Consider the following 25771-nt stretch of genomic DNA (forward strand, 5'->3'; position numbering starts at 1 on the left):
TTATATATTTCACTTGAATTTATGTGCTAGCCTGTCATATCAGGATCTTAAAAAAATACCATGCCAGAGCTTGACTAAGAGACTCAAACTTAATTGTTTTAGTGTGAGATGTAGATATAGATATTACATTAAAATATATCCAACTAATTCCTTATATAGTCATATTTCAGAAAGTCTGGAATAATCATCTTATTAAAAGCAAAACAAAGCAAAACAAAAGCTGAGATTCCTCACATTTAATTGAATTACTCAAGGTCACAGAAGGTAGATTACTTTCAACTTAATATAGCTGCAGTTATTATAATATATGATTTAATTAGTCTGTTTAAAATATTTTAAGACAGAAATAAAACACATGTGAAATAATTCTAAAGCAAGATTAATACAGGCATCATAAAATAACTCTAGGTTGGTTTTTTTTTCCTTTTATTACAAATTAAAGAGGAAACCTGGAAGTAATCCTGTGATTTGACTGAAAAATAAAGGTAAGTTCCAAAGTTTTTTTTAAATGACTTGCCTACATAATGAATATTTTCTAAAATAAAATTGTTGTAAAAAGGAACTCAGATGTTAAGTCTAAATATTTCATCACTGCAAATTTTTAAAAATTTAGTCCATATGTTTAATGTTTATTGTCAGTACACTATTAGCTAGATATTTATTTGTTAGAATATAATATCAGTTTGCTAATAACATTGTTCTGCTCTGTTTTTTAAAGTAAATGTTTATTGTTTTTAAATACAGTTAATTTTAATTGATTTTTTTTTCCTTGAGTGAGAGTTCTACTTCCTGCCTGTTATACTTCAGAAGTCTAATGTACAAGTTGATGTAAAGAAGCAAGGCTGAACTGAAGCCTTGGTCTATAAGGTAAGGGAAAGCATGATTGCTCAAGAGCTGCTTTGGTAAAGCAGTGTCCTGAGATTGGTTGGTATGACTGCTGGGCTTTCGTGACAATTTTACTGCCTATAGGTATAGGGAAAGAAATCTCTCAGTGGAGTTAACTCCCGCAAGAAATGTATTTATTTGTTTTGAAATAATTTATATTTAAGAGTACTTTTCCACCATATGTCTATGAAATGAAGAAACCCACAGCCCCATTAAAAGGACATTGATAGGTAGGTTTAAGGGCATTATTACAGCACTCTACCAATGAGGAATTCTAGGCTAAAATTTCAGCATACTGTGCTTATTCATTTTAGAAATCTGAGCTAAGTTTTTAAAAATAAACAATGAAAAAACAGGAATTCCCCTTGAGGTGCACTGGAAATGAATCTGACTAAGGACCATGAGGTTGTGGGTTCAATCCCTGGCCTCACTCAGTGGGTTAAGGATCCAGCATTGCCATGAGCTGTGGTGTAGGTTGCAGACACACCTCAGATCTGGTGTTGCTATGGCTGTGGTGTAGGCCAGCAGCTGTAGCTCCAATTGGACCCTTAACCTGGGAACCTCCATATGAGGCAGGTGCAGCCCTAAAAAGACCAAAAAAAAAAAAAAAACCAAAAACCAAAAACCAAAAACAAAAAAACAAAACCCCAAATAACAACGAATTCTGTTCTCAAATTGAAGAAGAAAAATAAAAGAAAAAAAAAGAAAGGAAAGGAAAATAAAAGCAAAGACCCTCCTCAGAGATATACAGTGCTTTTGCAGATTGGTGAATGTGAAATGTAAGTGTTCCTGATTGTATTATAATCAGTAATAGAAAGCATAGAGATTCCAGCAGTGAAACTATAGAACTGGAAAACACTGTCAAAAAATAAATTGAATTGACATTTATATAACACTCCAGGAAACAATAGTTGAATAAACATTCTTTTAAATGTACATGGAGAATGCACCAAGACAGACTATTATTCTAGCTCAAAAACAAACCTAAACAGGAGTTCTCTTGTGGCTCAGTGGGTTAAGGATCTAGTGTTGTCACTGCAGTGGCTCAGGTCACTACTATGGTGTGGGTTCAATCCCTGGCCCAGGAAATTCTGCATACTGTGGGTGCAGCAAAATAGAAAATGAAAGTTCTGTGGCCATAACAGCATTAAACTAAAGATCAGTAATAAAAAGAAAAATTTTTAATGTCCAAACACTTGGAAATTTAACACCACATTTCTAAATAAAACGTGGGTCAAAGAAGTCTGACTTTCAAACCTTTGGGATCTACATTTAGGCAAGGAGTTCTTTGATGTGGTACTAAAAACATTAAGTCATAAAAGAAAAAAATTAGCATGTTAAATATCCTCAAAATTAAAAACCTTTGCTCTGTGAAAGATACTATAAGGAGAATTAAAATATAGGCTACAGACATGGAAAAAATGTTTTCATATCATTTTTCCAACAAATGACTTATTGAATATATAAAGAATTGTTAAAATTCAGCAATAAGAAAAGCTCGGTTTAAAAAAATGGTCAATGAGTTCCTGTTTTGGCTTGGTGGAAACGAAACCGACCAGTATCCTTGAGTATGCAGATTTGATCCCTGGCCTGGCTCAGTGGGTCAAGGATCTAGCGTTGCCATGAGCTGTGGTGTAGGTCACAGACACGGCTTGGATCCCACATTGCTGTGGCTGTGGCATGGGCAAGTAGCTGTGGCCTAGACTGAATCCCTAGCTTGGGAATTTTCATATGCTGCAGGTGCAGCCTAAAAAGCAAAAAGTAAATAAATAAATAAAGTCAAAAGATTTGAGCAGATATATTTTAAAGAACATATATGAACACATGAAAAGATAAATCTTAGGTTTATTAGTCATATGAATACCCAAGCAAGATATTACTGCATACATTAGAATGGCTAAAAACTAAATGAAACAACAAAAATCTGACAATACCAACTGCTGGTAAAAATGAGTGACAAAAGTTATTCCCATATATTGCTGAAAGGAATGTACAATTCAAAATGATACAGCCTCTCTGGAAAACAGTTTGGCATTTCAATAAAAAGTTAAAAATACACTCAAAGTATGACCCCACACTCAACTTATAGTATGCTAAAACAGGAATTGACAAACTATGGTTTCTGTGCCAATTCCTCTCCGTGGCCTGTTTTCCTATGGCCTGCAAACTGTAAATAGCTTTTACATTTTTAAATTAAATAAGGAAAAAAAAAGGAAGAGAAAATGAATGTGTGTGGCCTGCCAAGAGGAAAATATTTATTATCTCTCCTTTCACACACAGGCAATAATTTTGATAAACAATTTACTTTCATGCAAGACCCTATGCATGAAGATGTATAGCAGCTATTCATAATCACCAAAACTAGAAACAACTCAAATGTTCTTTAATAGATGAGTGAATAAACAATGGTGCCACATCCCTAAAATAGAATAGTACACAGCAAGAGGAGGGAACACATTTTGGTACAACTTTGATGGATTCAGAGACATCATCGGGGAGGAATACTATTCTTGAAAGATTGCATACAGTGTATGATTCCTTTTATATGACATTCTAGAAAAGGCAAAACTATATGGATGGAAAATACGTCATCAGTCTTCAGAGCTTAGTGGTATAGAGAAAGGATTACGAAGGGCTAAAATGAAGGAGTTTTTTTGAGGGGTTAAGAAAGCATTCTCTATACTGATAGGAGATATGCTTGTATGATTCTATGTGAGAGTTAACACTCAGATTGTACGTCAAAAAATAGTTTACTGAATATACATTTAAATGATAGCAATATTAATAATAAACTCTCCTGATGAACAAGTAATTTATTTTGTGTTGTGGTAATTAAAAAAAAATATTCCACATTCCCTCTTGAGCAGGGGACAGGTTATTAGGTGGATGAATGAAAGCAGATCTTAGGATGGAATGGTCCAGCAGCACTTTGTTAAAGAGAAGCTTAAGTAAGAACAGGAGAATTAAAGAAGTTTATCCGTGTCTGGCTTAAATTAGTAAACTATGGCATTAGTTAAAAAGAAAAAAATGTATATAGAAGGGTAGAAAGTATGTTTAAGTTATGGCTATCATATAAATTATCCCAGATCTGTATGTTGAGTCCTGGAAAAATAAGAGTTTGGAGTAGATTTCTGACAAAACTTGAAAAGTCACTATTCAAATACTGACTATAGAAATAGTGATTTGAGTTCCTGCTTTGGTGCAGTGGGTTAAGAATCCAACTACAATGTGGCCATAATAAACAAATAAATTAATAAATAAGAAGAAATAGAAATTAATCCCAAGGTATTGCACGTAAAAAGGTACTGAGGCAAAATATTAACTCAGGTAGTCAGTATAGGAACATGGGCTTCGATGCATTCTTTGATATGGCCATTGATTAACATTTGTGGTTTAAGGGCTCCAGGGCGTAACATCCCCATAGGCCTTGTTTACTACGGGAGCTCACCTATACCCAGATGGACATTAATCCCTAATACCCTATGACTTACTTTATGGGAAGACAAGGGCAAAGAAACTATGAGACTTAGGAGACTTACGGGACATTCCCACCCCTAAGACGCTATTTGACAAGGACTGATATAGGTAATTGAACAAGGCCAATGGGAGAAAACCACATCTTTCTGCAACCCACATTGGTAAACCTCCTGATCTTTTAAGGAATAAAAACCCCTATAGGACAATAGAGAAAGGGGGTTCGTCTCACCCTTCCCAGCAGCCCTGGGAGCTATTTGCTTTTCTTCAATAAAGATTTTGCTTGTTTGCTTGCTTGCTACCTTTGTGTTCATGGAGTTCATTCTTTGACTGCCGTGAACCAGAACCCAGATTCTGGTATCAGGTATCATCTTTCCAGTACAAGACAGTTTTCTTAGGTGCTGGGAATGTTCTGTTTATTGGTCTAAAATCTCGTTATTTAGGTACGCTTACATTATGCAATTCAGATTTATTTGAGTTGTTCATTTTATTAAAGAAGAGGTCTATATTTTTCCATTCACTATTATTCAGAAAGTAATGAGCGGAGGCTTCTTTGTGTTGTTGTGTGCCTTAAAAAATTAAAGTCCCTGGCATTGTCCTAAGAGAATATTGCTGTCCTTTTTCTTTACAGAGATTCAATGCTATGGTCCCAACAAGCTCCTTGGACTTTGAATATACTTATAGGAAGAAGATTGAGAAAAACCCTATGGTCACTACGGTCCACTTGCCTATACTCCTTATATACCCTTGGCTAATTGTAGGTCTTATAGTCCTTTATCACATCTGAAATGGTAAGTGGAAGCTCCCTCTGTCTTTTGTGTATTTTAAGAGGAATTTTATACACACTTGAGGGTAAAACTCCCTAAGGAAAAGAGTTCCCAGAACCACGTAAGATCGTACATCACCAGAGGCAAAGTTCAGAGTCTAAACTCTCTTTTTGGAAATCTTTTCTATTCTCAGATCTTTGTCCTCAGGCTGTGGGATTGTGATAAGACATTGTCAGGAGGATGGAATGGTTGGATGAAGATTTGAGATTTCTTCATGAATGCCTTTAGCAATTTACACTACCTTAAAGTCTTGGGTTTCATGAGGTGAAAAAGGTGGGGGCAGACAATGGATCCAAAATAGCTTCTAGCTGGCTTTAAATCACACTCATCTCTCTCCCTCTCTGTCTGTATCATAACTTCTTTTTCTTAATGTGAAAGTAAAATCAAGCCTCTACCTTCCTTTAAAAAAAAATGCTCTCCTTGTCATTTCAATGAGTAAAGTTAAAGAGATTTAATAATGTTCTTTTAAGTGCTTTAGAACACCACATTTTCCTTGTTCTTCAGTAGTTCTCTTCCTAGATTTCTTCCTTTGTCAGTGCTTTAAATTTTACTTTTACTAATGTCTTCTAAAGCTAAATATGATACCTACATAATACAGTCACACCAAGAGCTTTAACTGTGCCGATGACGCTCAACGTTATATTTTCAAATTAAATTCAATTGCTAGCTGTGCCCTAAATTTCATACTATTCCTCCTCTGCACTAATAGAATTGATAGCTTTGCATTCAGCTTCCAAGTGACACTGAGGGTTGTCACCAGTCAGAGCCATTAAACTTAAACTTGCTTAATGACTAATAAACTAAACCTGCCTTCACTAATCAAGCCAGCTTTGTTTTTAAACAAACATTTGCATATTCTCTAAGTAGCATGCAGCCTAAATAAGAAAAAATCACACAGTCTTTACTCTCAGGGAGCAGATATTCTAATACAAAAGAAAAGAGAAGTTTAGAAATAAGTCTACAAAAGAGAGTTCCCATTGTAGCTCAGCGGATTAAGACTCAAAAATAGTGTCCAGGAGGATGCAGATTTGATCTCTGGCCTCTCTCCACATGTTAAGGACCAGGTGTTGCCACAACCTGCACTATAGGTCACAGATATGGCTGTGATCAGTGGTGGCTGTGGCTATGGTTGGCAGTTACAGCCCTCTGATTCCACCCAGAGCCTGGGAACCCTGGCACCGTGGCCATTAAAAAAAATTTTGGAGAAGGAGGCAAGATGGCGGAAGAGTAGGGGGACACACTCAACCTCTCCCATAAACACACACAAAAAAACACATCTACAGGATAAACGACTCACACAGAACAGCAACCAATCGCTGGCAGAAGAACCTAAGCTCCAATAACAGCAAGAATTACATGACATTACTAGGTAAAACAAGGGAAAAGAGGAGAGTGAGAGAAGGGGAATCCAAGCTGGATGGACACTCCTGAAAGGGAACTGCGGAGGAGAAAGAGATCGTGAACCCTGGAAAGTCACCTAGATCAACGGAAAATCAACTGAACTGGAGGAATCTCCAGAGGCAGAGAGGAGTGTAGCAGTAAGCTGGAGTTCTGAAAAGCAGAGCGTGAACCAAACAGATCATTTGAACTATGGGCACAGTCACCAAAAATTGAGACGCCTGGTCGGGGGGTGGGGGGTGCTGAGCACTGAGACCTCGGCTCTGGAGGTTAGTCCCCAGGAAAGGGCTGGGGGGCGGGGAGTGGAGTGGAGACTGCTTGGGAGGTCTAGAAACCAGTCTGTCAAGTTTGATGGGGCAGAGACTGCCTGGGAGACTAGAAAGCAGAGCATCGCAAGGGGGAGGGAGCAATACACTAAGGGCAGAGAAGTGGAAAGCCACATCAGAGGGAACCTGGGAGAAGAACCAGGTCTGTGCCCATGCTGGGGAGGGGAGAGAAGAAGGGCGGGGCCCCCATAGAATACTCCCCATGCCACAGGGAGCTTACTGGCCCACTAGCCATCAGAAAGCTGGCTTCCCAGTGCATTCCCCCCTCCCCTGGCACCCCTTATGCACACACCAGACCTGAGGCTGCCTGCCTTCCAGGAGGGGTGGCCTCAACAATTGCTGGAAGCGACCACCACAGGGGCTGTCCCTGCCTGGGCCTGCTTGCCCTTCCCAGGGGCTACACCCCTGTGGAGCAGCACCAAACACCACCAGTCCCCGGGAAAAGGCCTGCAGCCCAGAAAAGCTAGAACAAGCTTGGCCAGGCTGTGAAAAGATCTGCCTAATACTTGGACAGTCCTTCTGAGTCAGGCTGCTCTGCGGAGGAGACTCTTGGGTTCACAGCGACCCAGCTAGCCACTCCAGCCCTTGGGGGGTGCCGCACTCCTGGCGAACAGCTGCTGAGCACACCCTGTAGCCCAGAAAAAGCTAGAACAAGCTCGGCCAGGCCATGTAAAGATCTGCCTAAATTCTCAGACAGTCCTTCTGAGTCAGGTTGCCCTGGGGAAGAGCCTCTGGGGTTCGCAGTGACCCAGGTAGCTGCTCCACCCTTAGGGGGTGCTGCACTCCCGTGGAACAGCTGCCCGGCACCTCCAGCCCCCTGAAAGAGCCCCACAGCCCAAAAACACCAGAGCAAGCTCTGCCCGGCCGAGTGAAATCTGCTCCCATCGTGGTGTGGATCTCCCAGTCCTGTCTGCCCTCAGGAAGTCCTCCTTTGCTTCAGAGAGGCCCTGTTAGCCCCGCCAACACTCCAGAAAAGCTACACTGCCTCAAAAAAGACTGACCAACAACGCCAGCCCTCAGGAAACATTCCACGGCAGTGACAAGGCAAACACTGCCCAGCCACGGAGAGTACAACTCCACCAGGAAAAAGAAAACAACAAGCAAGATGAAGAAGCTGAGAAACCACCCCCAGTTAAACCAACAGGAGAACTCACCTAAAGCAGTCAACAATGAAACAGATCTCTGCAGTCTGACAGACCTGGAGGCCAAAAGAGAAATAGTGAAAGTACTGAAGGAAGAAAGAGAAGATATGAACAGTAATGCAGACACCCTCAGAAAGGAACTAGAAAATATAAGGAGGAGCCAAGAAAAACAAGAAAATTCATTTGCAGAGATACAAACAGAACTAAGGGCAGTAAAAACCAGAATGAATAATGCAGAAGAACAAATCGGTGATATGGAAGATAGGATAATGGAAATCACCCAATCAGGTCAGCAGACAGAAAAACCAAATCAAAAAACATGAAAGCAATATAAGAGACCTACGGGATAATATAACGCGGGCCAACCTACACATAATAGGAATTCCAGAAGGAGTAGAAAAAGATAAGGGGATGGAAAATATATTTGAAGAAATTATCCCTGGAAACTTCCCAAATCTAAGGGATACTGAGTTCAGGATACAGGAAGCACAGAGGGCCCCAAACAAGTTGAACCCAAATACACCCACACCAAGACACATTATAATAAAACTGGAAAAAGTTAGCGATAAAGAGAGGATCCTAAGGGCAGCAAGAGAAAAGCAGAATGTTACCTACAAGGGAACCCCCATAAGATTATCAGCTGATTTCTCTACGGAAACTCTACAGGCCAGGAGGGAATGGCAAGAGATATTTAAAGTGCTAAAAGGAAAAAATATGCAACCTAGAATACTCTGTCCAGCAAGAATATCATTTAAAATAGAAGGAGAAATAAAAAATGTTTTCCAACAAACAAACGCTAAAAGAATACAGCAATACAAAACCCAGGCTAAAAGAAATACTGAAAGGGCTTCTCTAAACCAAAAAGAAAGGAAGAAAAGAAAGGGAGGAAAAAGGAAAAAAAAAAAAATGAGGAAGAACTAAGATTGAGGAAACCACAATCAGAGAGCAGTCACTCAAATAAGCCAGCATACAGATTTAATCATGAACATGTCTCAAACAACATACATTTAAAAGGAAAAAAAAAAGAGTCATCAAAATCATAAAATGTGGGCAAGGGATGTTAGGAAATAAATAGACCCTTTTTGTTTGTTTGTTTGTCTCTCTTCTTAATTTTAATATCGTAATGAAGTGTTTGAACCTACAGGACCATCAGTCTAAAACACACAATTATAGGAAGGGGTTAGCATACTTAGAAAACAGGGCAACCACAAGCCAAAACCAAATATTGCATTCTCAAAAAAATGAAAAAAAAAAAAAAAAAAAAAAAAAACCACTCAAACAGATAATAACCGGAGACCATCCAACCAAAAAGAGAAAGGAAGAATGGAGAACCATAGAATCAACTAGAACACAAGGTTCAAAATGGCAATAAATAGTCATCTATCAATTATCACTTTAAATGTCAATGGACTGAATGCTCCAATCAAAAGACACAGAGTGGCTGAGTGGATAAAAAGGCAAAAACCTTCAATATGCTGCCTACAAGAAACTCACCTTAGGACAAAGGATACATATAGATTGAAAGCAAAGGGGTGGGAAAGAATATTTCATGCCAATAGACGTGACAGGAAAGCAGGAGTTGCAATACTCGTATCAGACAAAATAGACTTTAAAACAAAAGACATAAAGACAAAGAAGGACACTATTTAATGATTAAGGGATCCATCCAAGGAGAGGCTGTTACTATCATCAACATGTGCCCCAAATACAGGAGCACTCCGATACATACAACAAATATTAACAGACATAAAGGGAGAAATCGATGGGAATACAGTCAGAGTAGGAGATATTAATACCCCACTCACTCCAATGGACAGATCCTCTAGACAGAAAACCAGTAAAACAATAGAGATCTTGAAGGAAACAATAGAAAAGTTAGACTTAATCGATATCTTCAGGACACTACATCCAAAAAAATCAGAATACACACTCTTCTCAAATGCACATCGAACATTCTCAAGAATCGACCACATATTGGGACACAAAGCGAACCTCAGCAAATTTAGGAGCATAGAAATTATCTCAAGTATCTTCTCTGACCACAATGCCATGAAATTAGAAATCAACCATGGGAAAAGAAATGAGAAAAAAACCTCCTACATGGAGATTAAACAACATGCTACTAAAAAAACCAATGGGTCAGTGAGGCAATCAAGAAGGAAATTAAAAACTACCTTGACACAAATGACAATGAAGACACAACCTCTCAAAATCTATGGGATGCTGTGAAAGCAGTGCTCAGAGGGAAATTTATAGCGATACAGGCCTTTCTCAAAAAAGAAGAAAGATCCCAAATTGACAACTTAACCCTCCACCTAAATGAATTAGAAAAAAGAACAAAAAAGACCTAAAGTCAGCAGAAGGAAGGAAATTATAAAGATCAAAGAAGAAATCAATAAAATACAGATTCAAAAAACAATGGAGAAAATTAATAAAACCAAGAGCTGGTTCTTTGAAAAGGTAAACCAAATTGACAAACCCCTGGCCAGCCTCACTAAAAAGAGGAGAGAAAGAACTCAAATAACCAAATTTCTAAATGAAAAAGGAGAAATCACAATGGATACTGCAAAAATACAAAAAACAATAAGAGAATACTATGAACAACTATATGCCAACAAGTTTGACAATCTGGAAGAAATGGACAACTTTCTAGAATCTTACAGCCTGCCAAAACTGAATCAAGAAGAAACAGACCGACTGAACAGACTGATCACTAGAAATGAAATTGAAGAGGTCATAAAAACACTCCCTACTAATAAAAGTCCAGGACCAGATGGCCTCACAGGCAAATTCTACCAAACCTATAAAGAGGAACTGCTGCCCATCCTCCTTAAACTCTTTCAAAAGGTTGAAGAAGAAGGAACACTCCCAAAGACATTCTAGGATGCCACCATCACCCTCATTCCAAAACCAGACAGAGATACCACCAAAAAAGAAAACTATCGGCCAATATCTTTGACGAATATGGATGCAAAAATTCTCAACAAAATCTTAGCCAACCGAATCCAGCAGCATATCAAAAACATCATACACCATGACCAGGTAGGGTTCATCCCAGGTTCACAAGGATGGTTCAACATATGCAAATCAATCAACGTCATACACCACATTCGCAAAAGAAAATTCAAAAATCATATGATCATCTCAATAGTCACAGAAAAAGCATTTGACAAAGTCCAACATCCATTCATGATCAAGACCCTCGCCAAAGTGGTATAGAGGGAACATTCCTGAACATAATCAAAGCCATTTATGACAAACCCACAGCAGCTATAATACTCACTGGGGAAAAACTGAAAGCCTTCTCACTCAAATCTGGAACAAGACAGGGATGCCCACTCTCATCACTGCTCTTCAACATCGTTTTGAAAGTCCTAGCCACAGCAATTAGACAATCAAAAGAAATAAAAGGCATCCATATAGGAAGAGAGGAGATAAAACCGTCTCTGTACGCAGATGACCTGATACTATACATAGAAAACCCTAAGGACTCAACCCAAAAACTCCTTGAACTGATTAATAAATTCAGCAAAGTAGCAGGCTATGAGATGAACATTCAGAAGTCAGGTGCATTTCTGTATACCAGCAATGAAACATTAGAAAAGGAATACAATAATACGATACCTTTTAAAATTGCACCTCACAACATCAAATACCTCGGAATACACCTGACCAAGGAGGTAAAGGACTGATATGCTGAGAATGATAAAACTATAATCAAAGAAATCAAAGAAGATATAAAGAAATGGAAAGATATTCCATGTTCCTGGATTGGAAAATTCAGTAGTGTAAAAATGGCCATACTCCCCAAAGCAATCTACAGATTCAATGCAGTCCCTATCAAATGACCCATGACATTTTTCACAGAACTAGAACAAACAATCCAAACATTTATATGGAACCACAAAAGACCCAGAATCGCCAAAGCAATCCTGAGAAACAAAAACCAAGCAGGAGGCATCACTCTCCCAGACTTCAACAAATACTACAAAGCCACAGTCATCAAAACAGTGTGGTACTGCTATCAAAACAGGCAGACAGACAGACAGACCAATGGAACAGAATAGAGAATCCGGAAATAAACCCTGACACCTATGGTCAATTAATCTTTGACAAGGGAGGCAAGAACATCAAATGGGAAAAAGACAGTCTATTCAGCAAGCATTGCTGGGAAACCTGGACAGCTGCATGCAAAGCAATGAAACAAGAACACACCCTCACACCATGCACAAAAATAAACTCAAAATGGCTGAAAGACTTAAACGTAAGACAGGACACCATCAAACTCCTAGACGAGAACATAGGCAAAACACTCTCTGACCTCAACATCATGAAATATTTCCTCAGGTCAGTCTCCCAAAGCATTAGAAATAAGAGCAAAAATAAACCCATGGGACCTCATCAAACTGAAAAGCTTTTGCACAGAAAGGGAAACCCAAAAGAAACCAAAAAGACAACTTTCAGAATCGGAGAAAATAGTTTCAAATGATGCAACCGACAAGGGCTTAATCTCTAGAATATACAAGCAACTTATACAACTCAACAGCAAAAAAGCCCATCAACCAATGGAAAAGTGGGCAAAAGACCCGAATAGGCTGTTCTCCAAGGAAGCTATACAGATGGCCAGCAAACACATGAAAAAATGCTCAACATCGCTGATTATAAGAGAAATGCAAATGAAAACTACCATGAGATACCACCTCACACCAGTCAGAATGGCCCTCATTAATAAGTCCACAAATAACAAGTGCTGGAGGGGGTGTGGAGAAAAGGGAACCCTCCTGCACTGTTGGTGGGAATGTAAACTGGTACAGCCACTATGGAGAACAGTTTGGAGATACCTTAGAAATCTATACATAGACCTTCCATATGACCCCGCAATCCCACTCTTGGGCATCTATCCGGACAAAACTCTCCTTAAAAGAGACACGTGCACCCGCATGTTCATTGCAGCACTTTTCACAATAGCCAGGACATGGAGACAACCCAAATGTCCATCGACAGATGATTGGATTAGGAAGGTGTGGTGTATATATACACAATGGAATACTACTCAGCCATAAAAAAGAACGACATAATGCCATTTGCAGCAACATGGATGGAACTAGAGACTCTCATACTGAGTGAAATGAGCCAGAAAGACAAAGACAAATACCATATGATATCACTTATAACTGGAATCTAATATCCAGCACAAGTGAACATCTCCACAGAAAAGAAAATCATGGACTTGGAAAAATAGACTTGTGGCTGCCTGATGGGAGAGGGAGGGAGTGGGAGGGATCAGGAGCTTGGGCTTATCAGACACAACTTAGAATAGATTTACAAGGAGATCCTGCTGAGTAGCATTGAGAACTATGTCTAGATTCTCATATTGCAACAGAACAAAGGGTGGGGGAAAAAATGTATACATGTAAGGATAACTTGATCCCCTTGCTGTACAGTGGGAAAAAAATAAATTATAAAAAAATTGTGGAATGCAACTGCCATGAGAAGTTCAAAGTATCTATAAAATTAAGCTTTTAATTAAGAAATACTCCCTTGTTTTTCTTGTGGATATTAGATATTTGAGTCAAAAATCACCTAGTCATAAATATAGCTTTTCTAGTTTATGCCTTTGTTTAACATAGCACTAGCTATTGTTGAATGAAGAATTCTAGTTTATGTTGAAAATCACACTTTCCCATATTTTGTTTACTGATACCTCATACTTGTCACTGTCTTCTGAGACTAACAATAGTTGAACTGAAAAGGCTCCATTATGTTATAAGGAATCCCGGATACAAACTCAAGAGTGGCAATTTTCTATGTCAATCTTAAAAACCCAGGTTAAATATCACAAAGTCAGAATAATAGTCGAACTTTTTTGGATAGCTTAATTTTTTTTTTTTTTGTCACTTGTCTTTTTAAGGCTGCACCCATGGTATATGGCGGTTCCCAGGCTAGGAGTCGAATCAGAGCTACAGCTGCTGGCCTACGCCAGAGCCACAGCAACTTGGGATCCGAGCTGTGTCTGTGACCTACACCACAGTACGCGGCAACGCCAGATCCTTAACCCACTGAGCAAAGCCAGGGATATTGGGCATATATCCGGACAAAACTCTACTAGTCGGGTTTGTTAACCACTGAGTCTCGAAGGGAACTCCTGGATAGCTTAAATTTAGCTTTACTAAAGATGGTTGGCAGTGTGAACTTGAATAGCCACCAGGCTTATCTTCACCTCTATATCCTTGATGCTCACTTGCTCACTTTATTCTTATCACAAATGTTATCTTATCAGTGTTTCCTTCCTGAGTAAAATAACACTCTTCCCACCCTCCCAGACCTCAGGACACTTAGAGCACTACCCCACAAGGTATACATTACATTGTTTGTAATTTTGATTATCTGTCTCTTCACATTAGCATGACAGTTCAGGTTTGTTGCTCTTTAGTTCACTGATAAACTGATCTGAGAACAGTGTCTTGAGCAGAGTAAGTGCTTAATATTTATCTGTTGAAAGGATGAACCTTCAGAGAGTAAGGAACTCCTAGACTGAGAATAATGAGAATAAGAATTAACAGATTCAGTTCTATATGATACCCCCCTAAGTGCCATCTTGAATCAGAGTTTCTGATTTAGTAATTCTGGGGTGGTGACCAAGAACTTGCTAGTTTTGGTAAATTCCCTGGTGGTCTATATGTGCTGGTTAAGAGACCACACACTTTGACAATAACTAATTTAGAAAAACTCTTGGGGTTAATGAAGTACATTGTTTTTATCATTCAAAACTTTTATTGAATCAATTCATCTTCTTTCCCTTTATATTTCTTTAAGAATTAGCAACAATTTAACCTAGATTATAATTTTTAAGTTATTTCCTATTAGATATATAATTAAAACAAATGTGATACCTATAGTCAGAATGCTAGAGTCAACTCTTAAGTATAATAAAGTGATTAGATGTACTTTACTCTTGCTACCTGAGTTGTTTTTTGTTTGTTTGTTTGTTTGTTTGGGGCTGCCCTGCAGCACATGGAATTCCTGGGAGGGCCAGTGACAAGATCTGGTGCAGCAACACCAGATCCTGTAACCCACTGTTCCAGCCAGGTATTAAATCTCTGTCCTGGCACTGCAGAGACACCAACAATCCTGTTCCACCACAGTGGTAACTCCATTACCTGAATTCTGTTTAAATTATCTCAAAGTTTAATATAAGGGTCCTCTGTTGATATGGTATTAAAATCAGACCACAGTGCCTCCCAGGACAAACACTGTGAATTTCATCAGTGCTTTATACCACAAATTCATTGAGCTGGGAATGGAAAAGTTGGATTCGAAAGCAAGTTTCAGAGATTGGGGGATGGGTAGGGAGGTGTGTAAAGGTAACTAACAAATATTTGTTGAATGCAAGTGATTCAATATGAGAATGAAAGGTAAGTTAGTTAATGAGGCTTAGGTTCAGTAACAGAAAAAGTGATGAATTCAAAATAGCATGTTAACACTCTGTATACTCATTCATTTCAATAAGTTTTTGTACCTAGAAACTCAAAATTAGGTCCTACCTCAAATCCCTAATGGTATTATGTAGAAGAACACATCTTAAGAAAAGAACGACCTCAGTGTTCAGGAAGTACTCTATTGCTTATATATGGGTGTCTAGATGTGGCTATTATTTAGTGTTATTTCCTAAGAAAGCTCAGTCCAGGCTGCAGCCACAGTGTACCACTGGCCACTTTCTCTCTTCAGTGCTTCTGCCATGTTCTTCTTTCTCTCTGTAATACCATCATCTGCCCTCAGTGGAAAGGTTTTTTTAGTATATTTATTTGGTTACTTTATTGTATCTGTTTTTCTTATCACTCCTGAACAGGAATAATTTTTTTTAATCCTGAGGAAATGACAGCTTTTAATAAATGGCATAAAGCTCTAGAGCCCTGATCCCCAAATTATAGTTTTGTGTTTTGTGAAGAGAAGGCAACCTTAATCTGTGGCACTCCAGAGTTCTGCTGTCATCCCTGAGCTGGGGGCTCATCAAAGCCCCTAGGAGGCTGGAAAGCCCATGGGTTCAGGGTCACCAAAGCCAGATTAAGTGGGTGCTGAGTATTTTGGAGGACTTATACACTATGTTTTGTATGTCACTAGATCCCTTCCTTCCCATAACTGATATAATACTCCTAGATTTAATTTCATCATTTTTCACACATTAATAATTCTTTCTATCCCTTAAGTTTTGAACCAAATCGTCCTTTAATTCTAGATTCTAGAAAGACATAGTTTTTTCCTGTGATCTCAGAGCACTTCCTTTACAACTGAATTTTATCTGGTCTCATCAATGTCTTCCTCAATTGATATTAAGCAACTTTAAATTGGATATAGAGCTTCCTCTTATTTTATCCTTCTATAATTCTACAGGGTGCCATTGTATGTTACATAATAAAAATGAGCCAAATAAGACAGTTATGTCACCCTGTCTCATAAATCATGTCTTAAAATCATATTAGCTTGGACTATGAGTATCTAAAATTGTACCTGCCTTACTTAACCTGAAGGAAAAAGGAAATTAGACTGAGTTATAAAGTATGTGAAACTCATTTGTATGGAGCAATTCCATTCAACTGAGTAGCCTTTTGATCAGTGTAAAATGGAGCAAAGCCAGATACGAAACATTTTGTTTAATACCTGTGCTACCTGTGTTCTTTTTCTTAAACAGACCATCCCTCATATCCCTCCCAAAAACAAGAACAGAGTCAGTCTAGTGATATGCATTTCTTAGGCATTGATTTTAGTTTATTTTCTGGAAAGTCTTATATATGCCACAGCACACAAAGATGGCTATTTATGTGACACCCCTGCTAATATACCCAAGTTCCAAAATAATATTTCCTCTTAGACAAACATGCTGTCATAAACTAGGTGCCATAAAATAATAGATATCCCAATACTATATTGAAAAGGAATTGTTTTGAGCTCTAAGTGCTTACAGAACAAGTAAATGTATCTGCCTATAATTTTCAATCAGGCACTCTATTGTTCAGAGAACTAGATGACAGTATAAGAACTCTGTATGTATTTTGTTCAGGAGAGAGGAGGAGACAAAGAATCTGAGACTAAGGTAGGGTGACAGGTTGATTTAGCACCACCAGGAACCTGCTGTTTTTCAGATACAATTGCAGTGACTCTATTATGTAACAGAACAATGATTCTCAAAGATTTATGATAAACATACACAGTGGCAAATAAAAGTTAATAAATTGATTAAGTAAAAATCCTTCCACTATTCTTACTTGGAGGAAGATCCTGCTTTTTGGGAATATAAAAACACTCCCTGAAGTGCTTCATCTCATCTTCCTCATCGAGGCGGAGGGCGACCCTCTCATCTGTTGGGTGACATCTAAGTTCAGATGCAATGCGTTGTAGTGTGTCAGCTGGTAACTCAAGAGGTGAAGATTCCATTACGAGTTCTTTAAAAATAAATTTAAAAAAATTAAAAATAATCTAGCCACCATCATTCTTTTCCTGTAGAAAATTAGCCTTTTATGTTAAACACTTTGTTTTAACTAAGATGTTCATTTTACCAGTCTCACAAGTAATATAATTAACAATCAGCATTAAACCCCATGCCTGAGTTTTTCTCATGTATATCATAATGAAATTAATAGTAGCTTAGGGATGTTGAAAAGACTGAGTTAGGTGGTGGTGCTCAAAACAAAATAAGCTCTCAATAAATGTTGGCTTTTTCCATTTTTATTTTTGGGAAATGGTCCAAATTAGTGATTTTCGAACATATGTAATATCATCACATTTTACCTTAGGTGTCTTTCCGGGGGTAACAGTAAAGATGCTTTTGTCAAAGTGTAGAATAAAAGTGCCCCACCTGCCTTATCCTTCTCCCTAGCCCACCTCCACTACCCATCCCCAGTGATTCTTGTATAATAGTTTTAAAAATATGGACATTTATACAATAGAATCTTAACAAATTCTTTACTGTGAATAAAAACAGTATTGATGAAGAAGTATTTAAATACCCTAAATAATGTTAGTTATTTTTGCCTTATGAAGACCAAAGAGATCCTATTGCTGATAATAAGAAACTGCTCTTTCACAATCATATATAACATCTTTGAACAAAGCAGGACCCTGTGGTGTTTCTTGAAACTGCATTCTGTTTCACTTAATCATCATTTAACACTTCCCATCTTTTTGGAAAGAAAATTTAAATTTCTGAAAGGGACAATAATGGAAATTTACATTTATTTGTATTAATTTCCCAAAGTTTCAGTTTTTTGAAATTGAGCAAGGTTTCCTGTTCAAGATGGAAGAGCAGGAAGACTGTAAACTCACCCACACCACAGACATACTGAGTCTACAGCTACAGGTGGAACAGTTTCCTCAGGAAAAAACCAAAAGGCTCACTGAGCATTAACTACACATTAGAAAAATAAGGAAACCACATTGAAGTGAGGAGGGGAGGCTGGGACCTTCACACCCACCTCTTGCCTGTGTGGCAACCCACAATCAGGAGGGAATCAAAATCTGAAGCTTCTCCCAGAGGAGCAAAGGGTCCAAACTACACATCAGATACCTCAACTCTTAAGGTATTTATGAGACAAGAGCCTGAAACATCAAATTTTGAAAATCAGTAGGTCTGGACTCCTAAGACCAGTAGGGATGAGTGTAAGAGGACAGTAATACCTCTTAATGAGCTTGTGTGCTCAGATTCACCTGTCCCAGGACAGCCAATGATGCTCATAGGCATACCAATCATGCTTAGCCTTAAAGTAAACTCACCTGCTTATATTAAAACTTCTATTAGAGAAGTAGACATCTAATTTATTTTATTTTATTTTATTTTATTTTATTTTTTTATTTTATTTTATTTTATTTTATTTTATTTTATTTATGTTTGGCTTTTTAGGGCCACACCAGCAGCATGTGGAAGTTACCAGACTAGGGGTCTAAAGAGAGCTACAGCTGCCGGCCTACACCTCAACCACAGCAACTCAGGATCTAAGCTGCATCTGCTACCTACACCACGGCTCAGGGCAACGCCAGATCCCTGACCTGCAGGGTGCATGCCAGGAATTGAACCTGCACCCTCATGGATACTAGTTGAATTTGTTTCTGCTGTGCCACAGTGGGAACCTCCTGGACATCTGATTTAACACACACATCTAGAAGCCTGCTGGAAAATGCCCTGGGGACAGAGACTGGTGGGTGTTAGGAAATATTATCAGACTAGCTTTCTTCACATATTTAATGCTTTGTTGACTCCATATATACTGTCCTCTATTTATTTACTCTTTGAACAGATATTTATTGAGCAACTCCAGTGTGGTTTCAGCCACTCTGCTGGACTCTTGATTCACCAAAGACAGCACACCGTTTTGTCAATGCTCTGTCAGTGACTTGCTATACAAGCTCTAACTCTAGCCCAACAGTCATTACGGTGTTTAGCTGAGCATATAATCCACTTTTTTTCAGGAATCTGAGCTGTGAAATATAGCTATTCATTTGTTAGAAACAGAAGCAAAAATTTGAAAGAATTGTAGAAAGAAGCAGTAAAATGGTAGGGTCTAGAAGGTGTATTGTCATGAGTGATTCATTTTTCAGAGTCAAATGGAACCACTGACTGTTAAAACATGAAGTGATTCCAACAGCGAGTAAGAATCACTTAGTTACAGGATTGCAAGAGATAAACTAGCTATGGCTTCTGAAAAAGTGCTAGACAAGCCAGTCAGGAAAGTCACTGAATCCTTCCATGCAACAAACTATGTGCAGGACTTGGGAGGCCACTAGGGAGGCTGTTCCAAAAAGCTCATGAGCTGTTTTTCTGCCTGTCAAGTGTGTTCTTGCTATAAACCCACTACGTGTAGTAGCTTGATTGACTTGCTGGTCCATCCTACTGAACTGTATTCTACCAGAGGTCTTGAATTTTGTTTAATTTGTCTTTGTAGCCACCTCATCCCTGGGCAGTGTCTTTTAGATAGAGTGTTTCCTCAAAATGGCAATTTTGAATGAGATACACAAAATATCTTGGTGAGCTACCTGACAAGATTAATGACTGTTAGTAAAGGAATACCCTCCTCATTCCAACCAAAGGAGAAATAAAGGTATATTTTCAATGGACTTCAATCAAGAGAGCATGACTTACATTTGAGACTTCCTTTGGAAAATCAGCATTTTCAGCATTTTCATTGAGGTTGACTCTAAACTCTAAATAGGTTACCTAAGTAAACAGATTAATTTGCTACTGTCACATTCCCAGTAAAATTCCATTTCCTTTATTAAAAAAAAAAAAAAAGATATTCAGAAGTTCTCGTTATGGCACACTGGAAACAAACCTGACTAGTGTCTGCGAGGACTTGGGTTTGATCCCTGGCCTTGCTCAGTGGGTCAAGGATCTGGGCATTGCTGTGAGCTGTGGTGTAGGTATCAGACTCGGCTCAGATCTGGCATTGCAGTAACTGTGGTGTAGGCCAGCAGTTGCAGCTGTGATTCTACCACTAGCCTGGGAACTTACATTGCCACAAATGCAGCCCCAAAAAGCAGAAAAAAAAAAAAAAAGAAAAGAAAGATATTCATACTAACTATTAAGCCTCTTTATATTTGTTTCTTATTTAATCCTTGCAACAATTCTAAGAGTTCAGAGTCAATTTCTCCTGTTTCAAGAGCAAAATCTGTAATCAGAGTAGAAACAAAAGTTACAGGGGAAGATAATAGAACTCACAATTTGGGAATGCACTTTGCCTGAGAAGCTAAGTCAGCTGTGCTTGTCTGACAGGGCATTTGGGTGGAATGTGCATTCCTGACCTGAGACTTGAATTTTCTTTAATCTTGTTCCCCTGATTTTTTTTCTCCAATATTTCTTTGGCTCTTTCTCTCCCTTCATTTCTTTTTTAAGCCCTGTACTGTCTGCAAAGCACCACAGGCTATAAATCCATCTACTCTTTTAAATCAATCCTTCCAAGTCTCAGCCAGGCAAAAGTTAAGGTAGCTGGTCCTACTGATGGGCCTGTTATAGCCCAGGTGTCAGAACCTCACCTGCACTGACAAGATACCTGCTGGCGAAACAGTCTTTCCAGAAGAACGTACTTGGTCTCACCCTGCCATCATGCACCGCCTTCAACAGAAGTATATATAATCCTGAGTGCCCAACACAGTGCCCTCACTCCAAGAAAGCAATTTATTAATTTTTATAAAGCAAGACTTATAACAATTCCTACTTAATTCTACACTTACCCCACCATTAAGAAAATTCGTACTTCAAATCATAATTTTTTGCCTGATTGGGTTTACCATTTGCAGGTAAATGGACATGCTCTTATAAGGAAATAAAGAAATTCATCAAGTTTAAAGAACTGCACATTTTATATTTCACTTATTTAGTGTTAATTTTATTAAGAAAGTGGGCGTATACACATATAATCTTAGTCATGTCGCCTAACATTTCTGTGTTGCACTGTTATATAAAACTAATTTAAATTCTACTTTAGAAGATTATGGTTAGGATCAAATAAAATTAAGTATATTCCTTTATAAAGAGATCAAAGATAATCTCATGTTTTCATATTAATACCTTGTGATGAAACCTGCCATTTTATCCTCAGTATAGCTTTTGAAATTTTGTAAATTGCATTTTCAGTTTTATTTACACAGCTAAAACTAAAGCAGAAACTTTTATAATCGTAAAAACTTTTTTATGGGATCATGGAATTCAGGAGCTTCTAATCACCCACAGGTCTAAGGTTAAATAGTTAAATAGTACTGTGAGTATCCAGTGGTTAATGTTTACACAGCTTCAGGTTTCATGCCTGAAATGACCAACTTATTCACATGAGTTCAAAGTTTAGAACCTGGTAAAGCAAATTAGAAAGAAAATGTGTAGCTTTTCATTGAGAAAGAAAATATTGTTTAACATATATGCACAGAGCAATGCTCTTTAAGGATATCATTTTTTGATAAATGAGTGACATCACTGTCACAACTGCATATTTGATATCTAAGATTATATGAATTACATGCTGAGTTTTACATGAAAAATACAATGCATTTGCACCAATATCACTACTTAAAAAACACCACTTCCTCCTCAAAATAAAAGCAAGAAAGAAAAAAAGAAACTCTTAGTTATATTAAAAAAAGTGTATCAACTCTCCATTCTTAGGCAAACATTTCACAAAGTGAAAGGGGAAGAAGTCCTGCTCAAGAAGCAGACATTTTTCACTTCTCTAAATAAATATTTCATATGACTAATAGAACCGTAAGACAACTGGAGTTACCAGAAAACACAGAACCCAAAGCTTATTTAATTGTCTGAATTTTGATTTTAAATCTTACCATTTAATAAGTACTAAGATTATCTTTACTCAATTATAACCATCTTTTATAGATGAATTGAAGGGTACTATTGATAGTAATTCTTTCTTTCTTTTCTTTTTTTTTAACTATATTGGTAAAAGTCTCCTAATTTAAACCACACTTTGGAAAGTGGGGATTGCACCATTTTTATGAAAATAATTTGGAGGGAAAAAAAAGTATAAGAAACTGGCAAAAAGAACCTCTAAAGCATTATGACAAAGATTTTAGTAGAGAGACTCTCCTTTTTGGAAAAGTCACTGAATATATATTTGTGTACACAGTGTGTATCAGTCTCTAAGGACTTACCAGCTAGGATTCCAGTGGGGTCCACAGCTCCCGTGTCTCTTCTTTAACGAAAATAAAACTTCTCAAAGTTCCTTATAAATTTATCGTCAGACTTCTGACTGAGAAATTGAAAGCACTTTTGCTCAGACTCCACCCTTTGGGGAATTTGTGACCTAACTTTAGTTCCTCTCACTCTATGTATTTGGTTTACAAGTCTCCTGTCACTGATAGGCATCTAAATAAAATGCTGCTCCTGCTATTTCAAACACTAGAGGCTCTGTTTAGGGAATTGTCCCCTAGGAGCTTTGCACTTTAGACTTAGGCAAACACTTCTTTTTCCGCCAACTAAGATCTCTGGGAATTTGAGCTATATCCTATAATAATGCTATAGTAAGTAGATTATCCTCATTTTAATGTAAACTGAACCAATGAGTTTATCCAGGAACTAACCCCCCCAAATTTGCACCTCTTCATTGTTATGGGTTCTGGCATACATCAAGAACTAGAAAAAGTTATTCCCCAACTCTGGGAGACAAGGAAAACTTGGATGTTGAGGCAGTACCCCATTGCCAAATATATTGTGAGTTTCAATATAAAAAGCCAGAGTTTGAGGTTTAGTGAATTAACATTTTAGTCAAAAGTTTAACGTTGGCCCGCAATTCTAGAATATATTTTATTGCCCCATATGTGCATTTTTAAAACTCCTAGATCATAAATCTAGACAGTTATCAAATCAATTAAGAAAGAAAGTTTGAAGATCAACTGGAAACTAATCTAGGAAACTTCATGAATGGAAACTGTTCCTGTAAGCCTGTGGGATATCTCTTGTTCGATCGTCCTTAGCCCTTTATGCTTATTCAGGAGCTTAGGTCTTTTGGTGAATATCCTGTTAGGTATTAAAAACTAAGAGCAAAGAGTTTCAGAAGTAAAGTCAAACATAAAGACTGGGCCTGAATAATTGAATCACTTGTACATCTTCACCTTGTTGAGCCTCCACAATACACCAGGTATAGCATAATTTGATTCAATCATCTTTCCCATTCTCTGTCATGTAACTCTGGACAAGTTTCCTAACCTGTACTGAGGCTCAGTATTCCCTCCATCAAATGGAGACATAAAAGTACATTTCCTTCATGATTAGTGAGATATAAAAGAAAGCATGTAGAAAGCCAGTGCAACAAGACACATAAGTTAAATAAGAAACATATCTTTTTTTCTTTTATTTTTTTCATCAATTAACCAGACCAAAGGTACTACCCCACAGTGTCCAAGAGTTGGGGATAAAATACATGAAATTACTTTCATCAAGTAAAATGAACAGTAAAAATAAAATATATTTTATCTCATCAATCCTATCATTATGATAATACTATATAATAAGTAGATGGTCTTAATTTTATTAAATTAGTTCATTTTTTTTCTATTTTTTTTCCACTGTACAGCAAGGAGATCAAGTTATCCTAACATGTATACATTTTTCCCCCACCCTTTGTTCTGTTGCAATATGAGAATCTAGACATAGTTCTCAATGCTACTCAGCAGAATCTCCTTGTAAATCTATTCTAAGTTGTGTCTGATAAGCCCAAGCTCCTGATCCCTCCCACTCCCTCCCTCTCCCATCAGGCAGCCACAAGTCTGTTTTCCAAGTCCATGATTTTCTTTTCTGTGGAGTTGTTCACTTGTGCTGGATATTAGATTCCAGTTATAAGTGATATCATATGGTATTTGTCTTTGTCTTTCTGGCTCATTTCACTCAGTATGAGAGTCTCTAGTTCCATCCATGTTGCTGCAAATGGCATTATTTTGTTCTTTTTTATGGCTGAGTAGTATTCCATTGTGTACATATACACCACACCTTCCTAATCCAATCATCTGTCGATGGACATTTGGGTTGTTTCCATGTCCTGGCTATTGTGAAAAGTGCTGCAATGAACATGCGGGTGCATGTGTCTCTTTTAAGTAGAGCTTTGTCCGGATAGATGCCCAAGAGTGGGACTGCGGGGTCATATGGAAGGTCTATGTATAGATTTCTAAGGTATCTCCAAACTGTTCTCCATAGTGGCTGTACCAGTTTACATTCCCACCAACAGTGCAGGAGGGTTCCCTTTTCTCCACACCCCCTCCAGCACTTGTTATTTGTGGACTTATTAATGAGGGCCATTCTGACTGGTGTGAGGTGGTATCTCATGGTAGTTTTGATTTGCATTTCTCTTATGATCAGCGATGTTGAGCATTTTTTCATGTGTTTGCTGGCCATCTGTATAGCTTCCTTGGAGAACAGTCTATTCGGGTCTTTTGCCCATTTTTCCATTGGTTGATGGGCTTTTTTGCTGTTGAGTTGTATAAGTTGCTTATATATTCTAGAGATTAAGCCCTTGTCGGTTGCATCATTTGAAACTATTTTCTCCGATTCTGAAAGTTGTCTTTTTGGTTTCTTTTGGGTTTCCCTTTCTGTGCAAAAGCTTTTCAGTTTGATGAGGTCCCATGGGTTTATTTTTGCTCTTATTTCTAATGCTTTGGGAGACTGACCTGAGGAAATATTTCATGATGTTGAGGTCAGAGAGTGTTTTGCCTATGTTCTCGTCTAGGAGTTTGATGGTGTCCTGTCTTATATTTAAGCCTTTCAGCCATTTTGAGTTTATTTTTGTGCATGGTGTGAGGGTGTGTTCTTGTTTCATTGCTTTGCATGCAGCTGTCCAGGTTTCCCAGCAATGCTTGCTGAATAGACTGTCTTTTTCCCATTTGATGTTCTTGCCTCCCTTGTCAAAGATTAATTGACCATAGGTGTCAGGGTTTATTTCTGGGTTCTCTATTCTGTTCCATTGGTCTGTCTGTCTGTCTGTCTGTTTTGATAGCAGTACCACACTGTTTTGATGACTGTGGCTTTGTAGTATTTGTTGAAGTCTGGGAGAGTGATGCCTCCTGCTTGGTTTTTGTTTCTCAGGATTGCTTTGGCGATTCTGGGTCTTGTGTGGTTCCATATAAATGTTTGGATTGTTTGTTCTAGTTCTGTGAAAAATGTCCTAGGTCATTTGATAGGGACTGCATTGAATCTGTAGCTTGCTTTGGGTAGTATGGCCATTTTTACAGTATTGAA

The 25771-nt window shown here is 38.0% G+C and overlaps 1 protein-coding gene across 13 annotated transcripts in view; it reads right to left on the reverse strand.

Moving 5' to 3' along the window:
* The window catches only part of KYNU (kynureninase), a 135617-nt gene extending 112667 nt beyond the window's left edge, over nucleotides 1–22950 (reverse strand). For 8 of the 13 annotated variants that reach the window (XR_002339335.1, XR_002339336.1, XM_021075834.1 and 5 more), the window contains exons 1-2: nucleotides 22696–22948; nucleotides 17316–17492 (exon numbers count right to left, since the gene is read on the reverse strand). Coding sequence is in view for 7 of the 13 variants with exons in the window: in XM_021075834.1 (XP_020931493.1) it covers nucleotides 17316–17484 (169 nt within the window). In the remaining 6 variants the exon portion in view is untranslated. Of the gene's footprint in view, nucleotides 1–8064; nucleotides 8109–17315; nucleotides 17493–20182; nucleotides 20258–22695 lie in introns of those variants that run through there. The other 5 variants (XR_002339333.1, XR_002339334.1, XM_021075833.1 and 2 more) reach the window with 4 other exon arrangements.

The sequence above is a fragment of the Sus scrofa genome, chromosome 15 (genome assembly GCF_000003025.6).
Source record: "Sus scrofa isolate TJ Tabasco breed Duroc chromosome 15, Sscrofa11.1, whole genome shotgun sequence".
NCBI classification, from domain to species: domain Eukaryota; kingdom Metazoa; phylum Chordata; class Mammalia; order Artiodactyla; family Suidae; genus Sus; species Sus scrofa.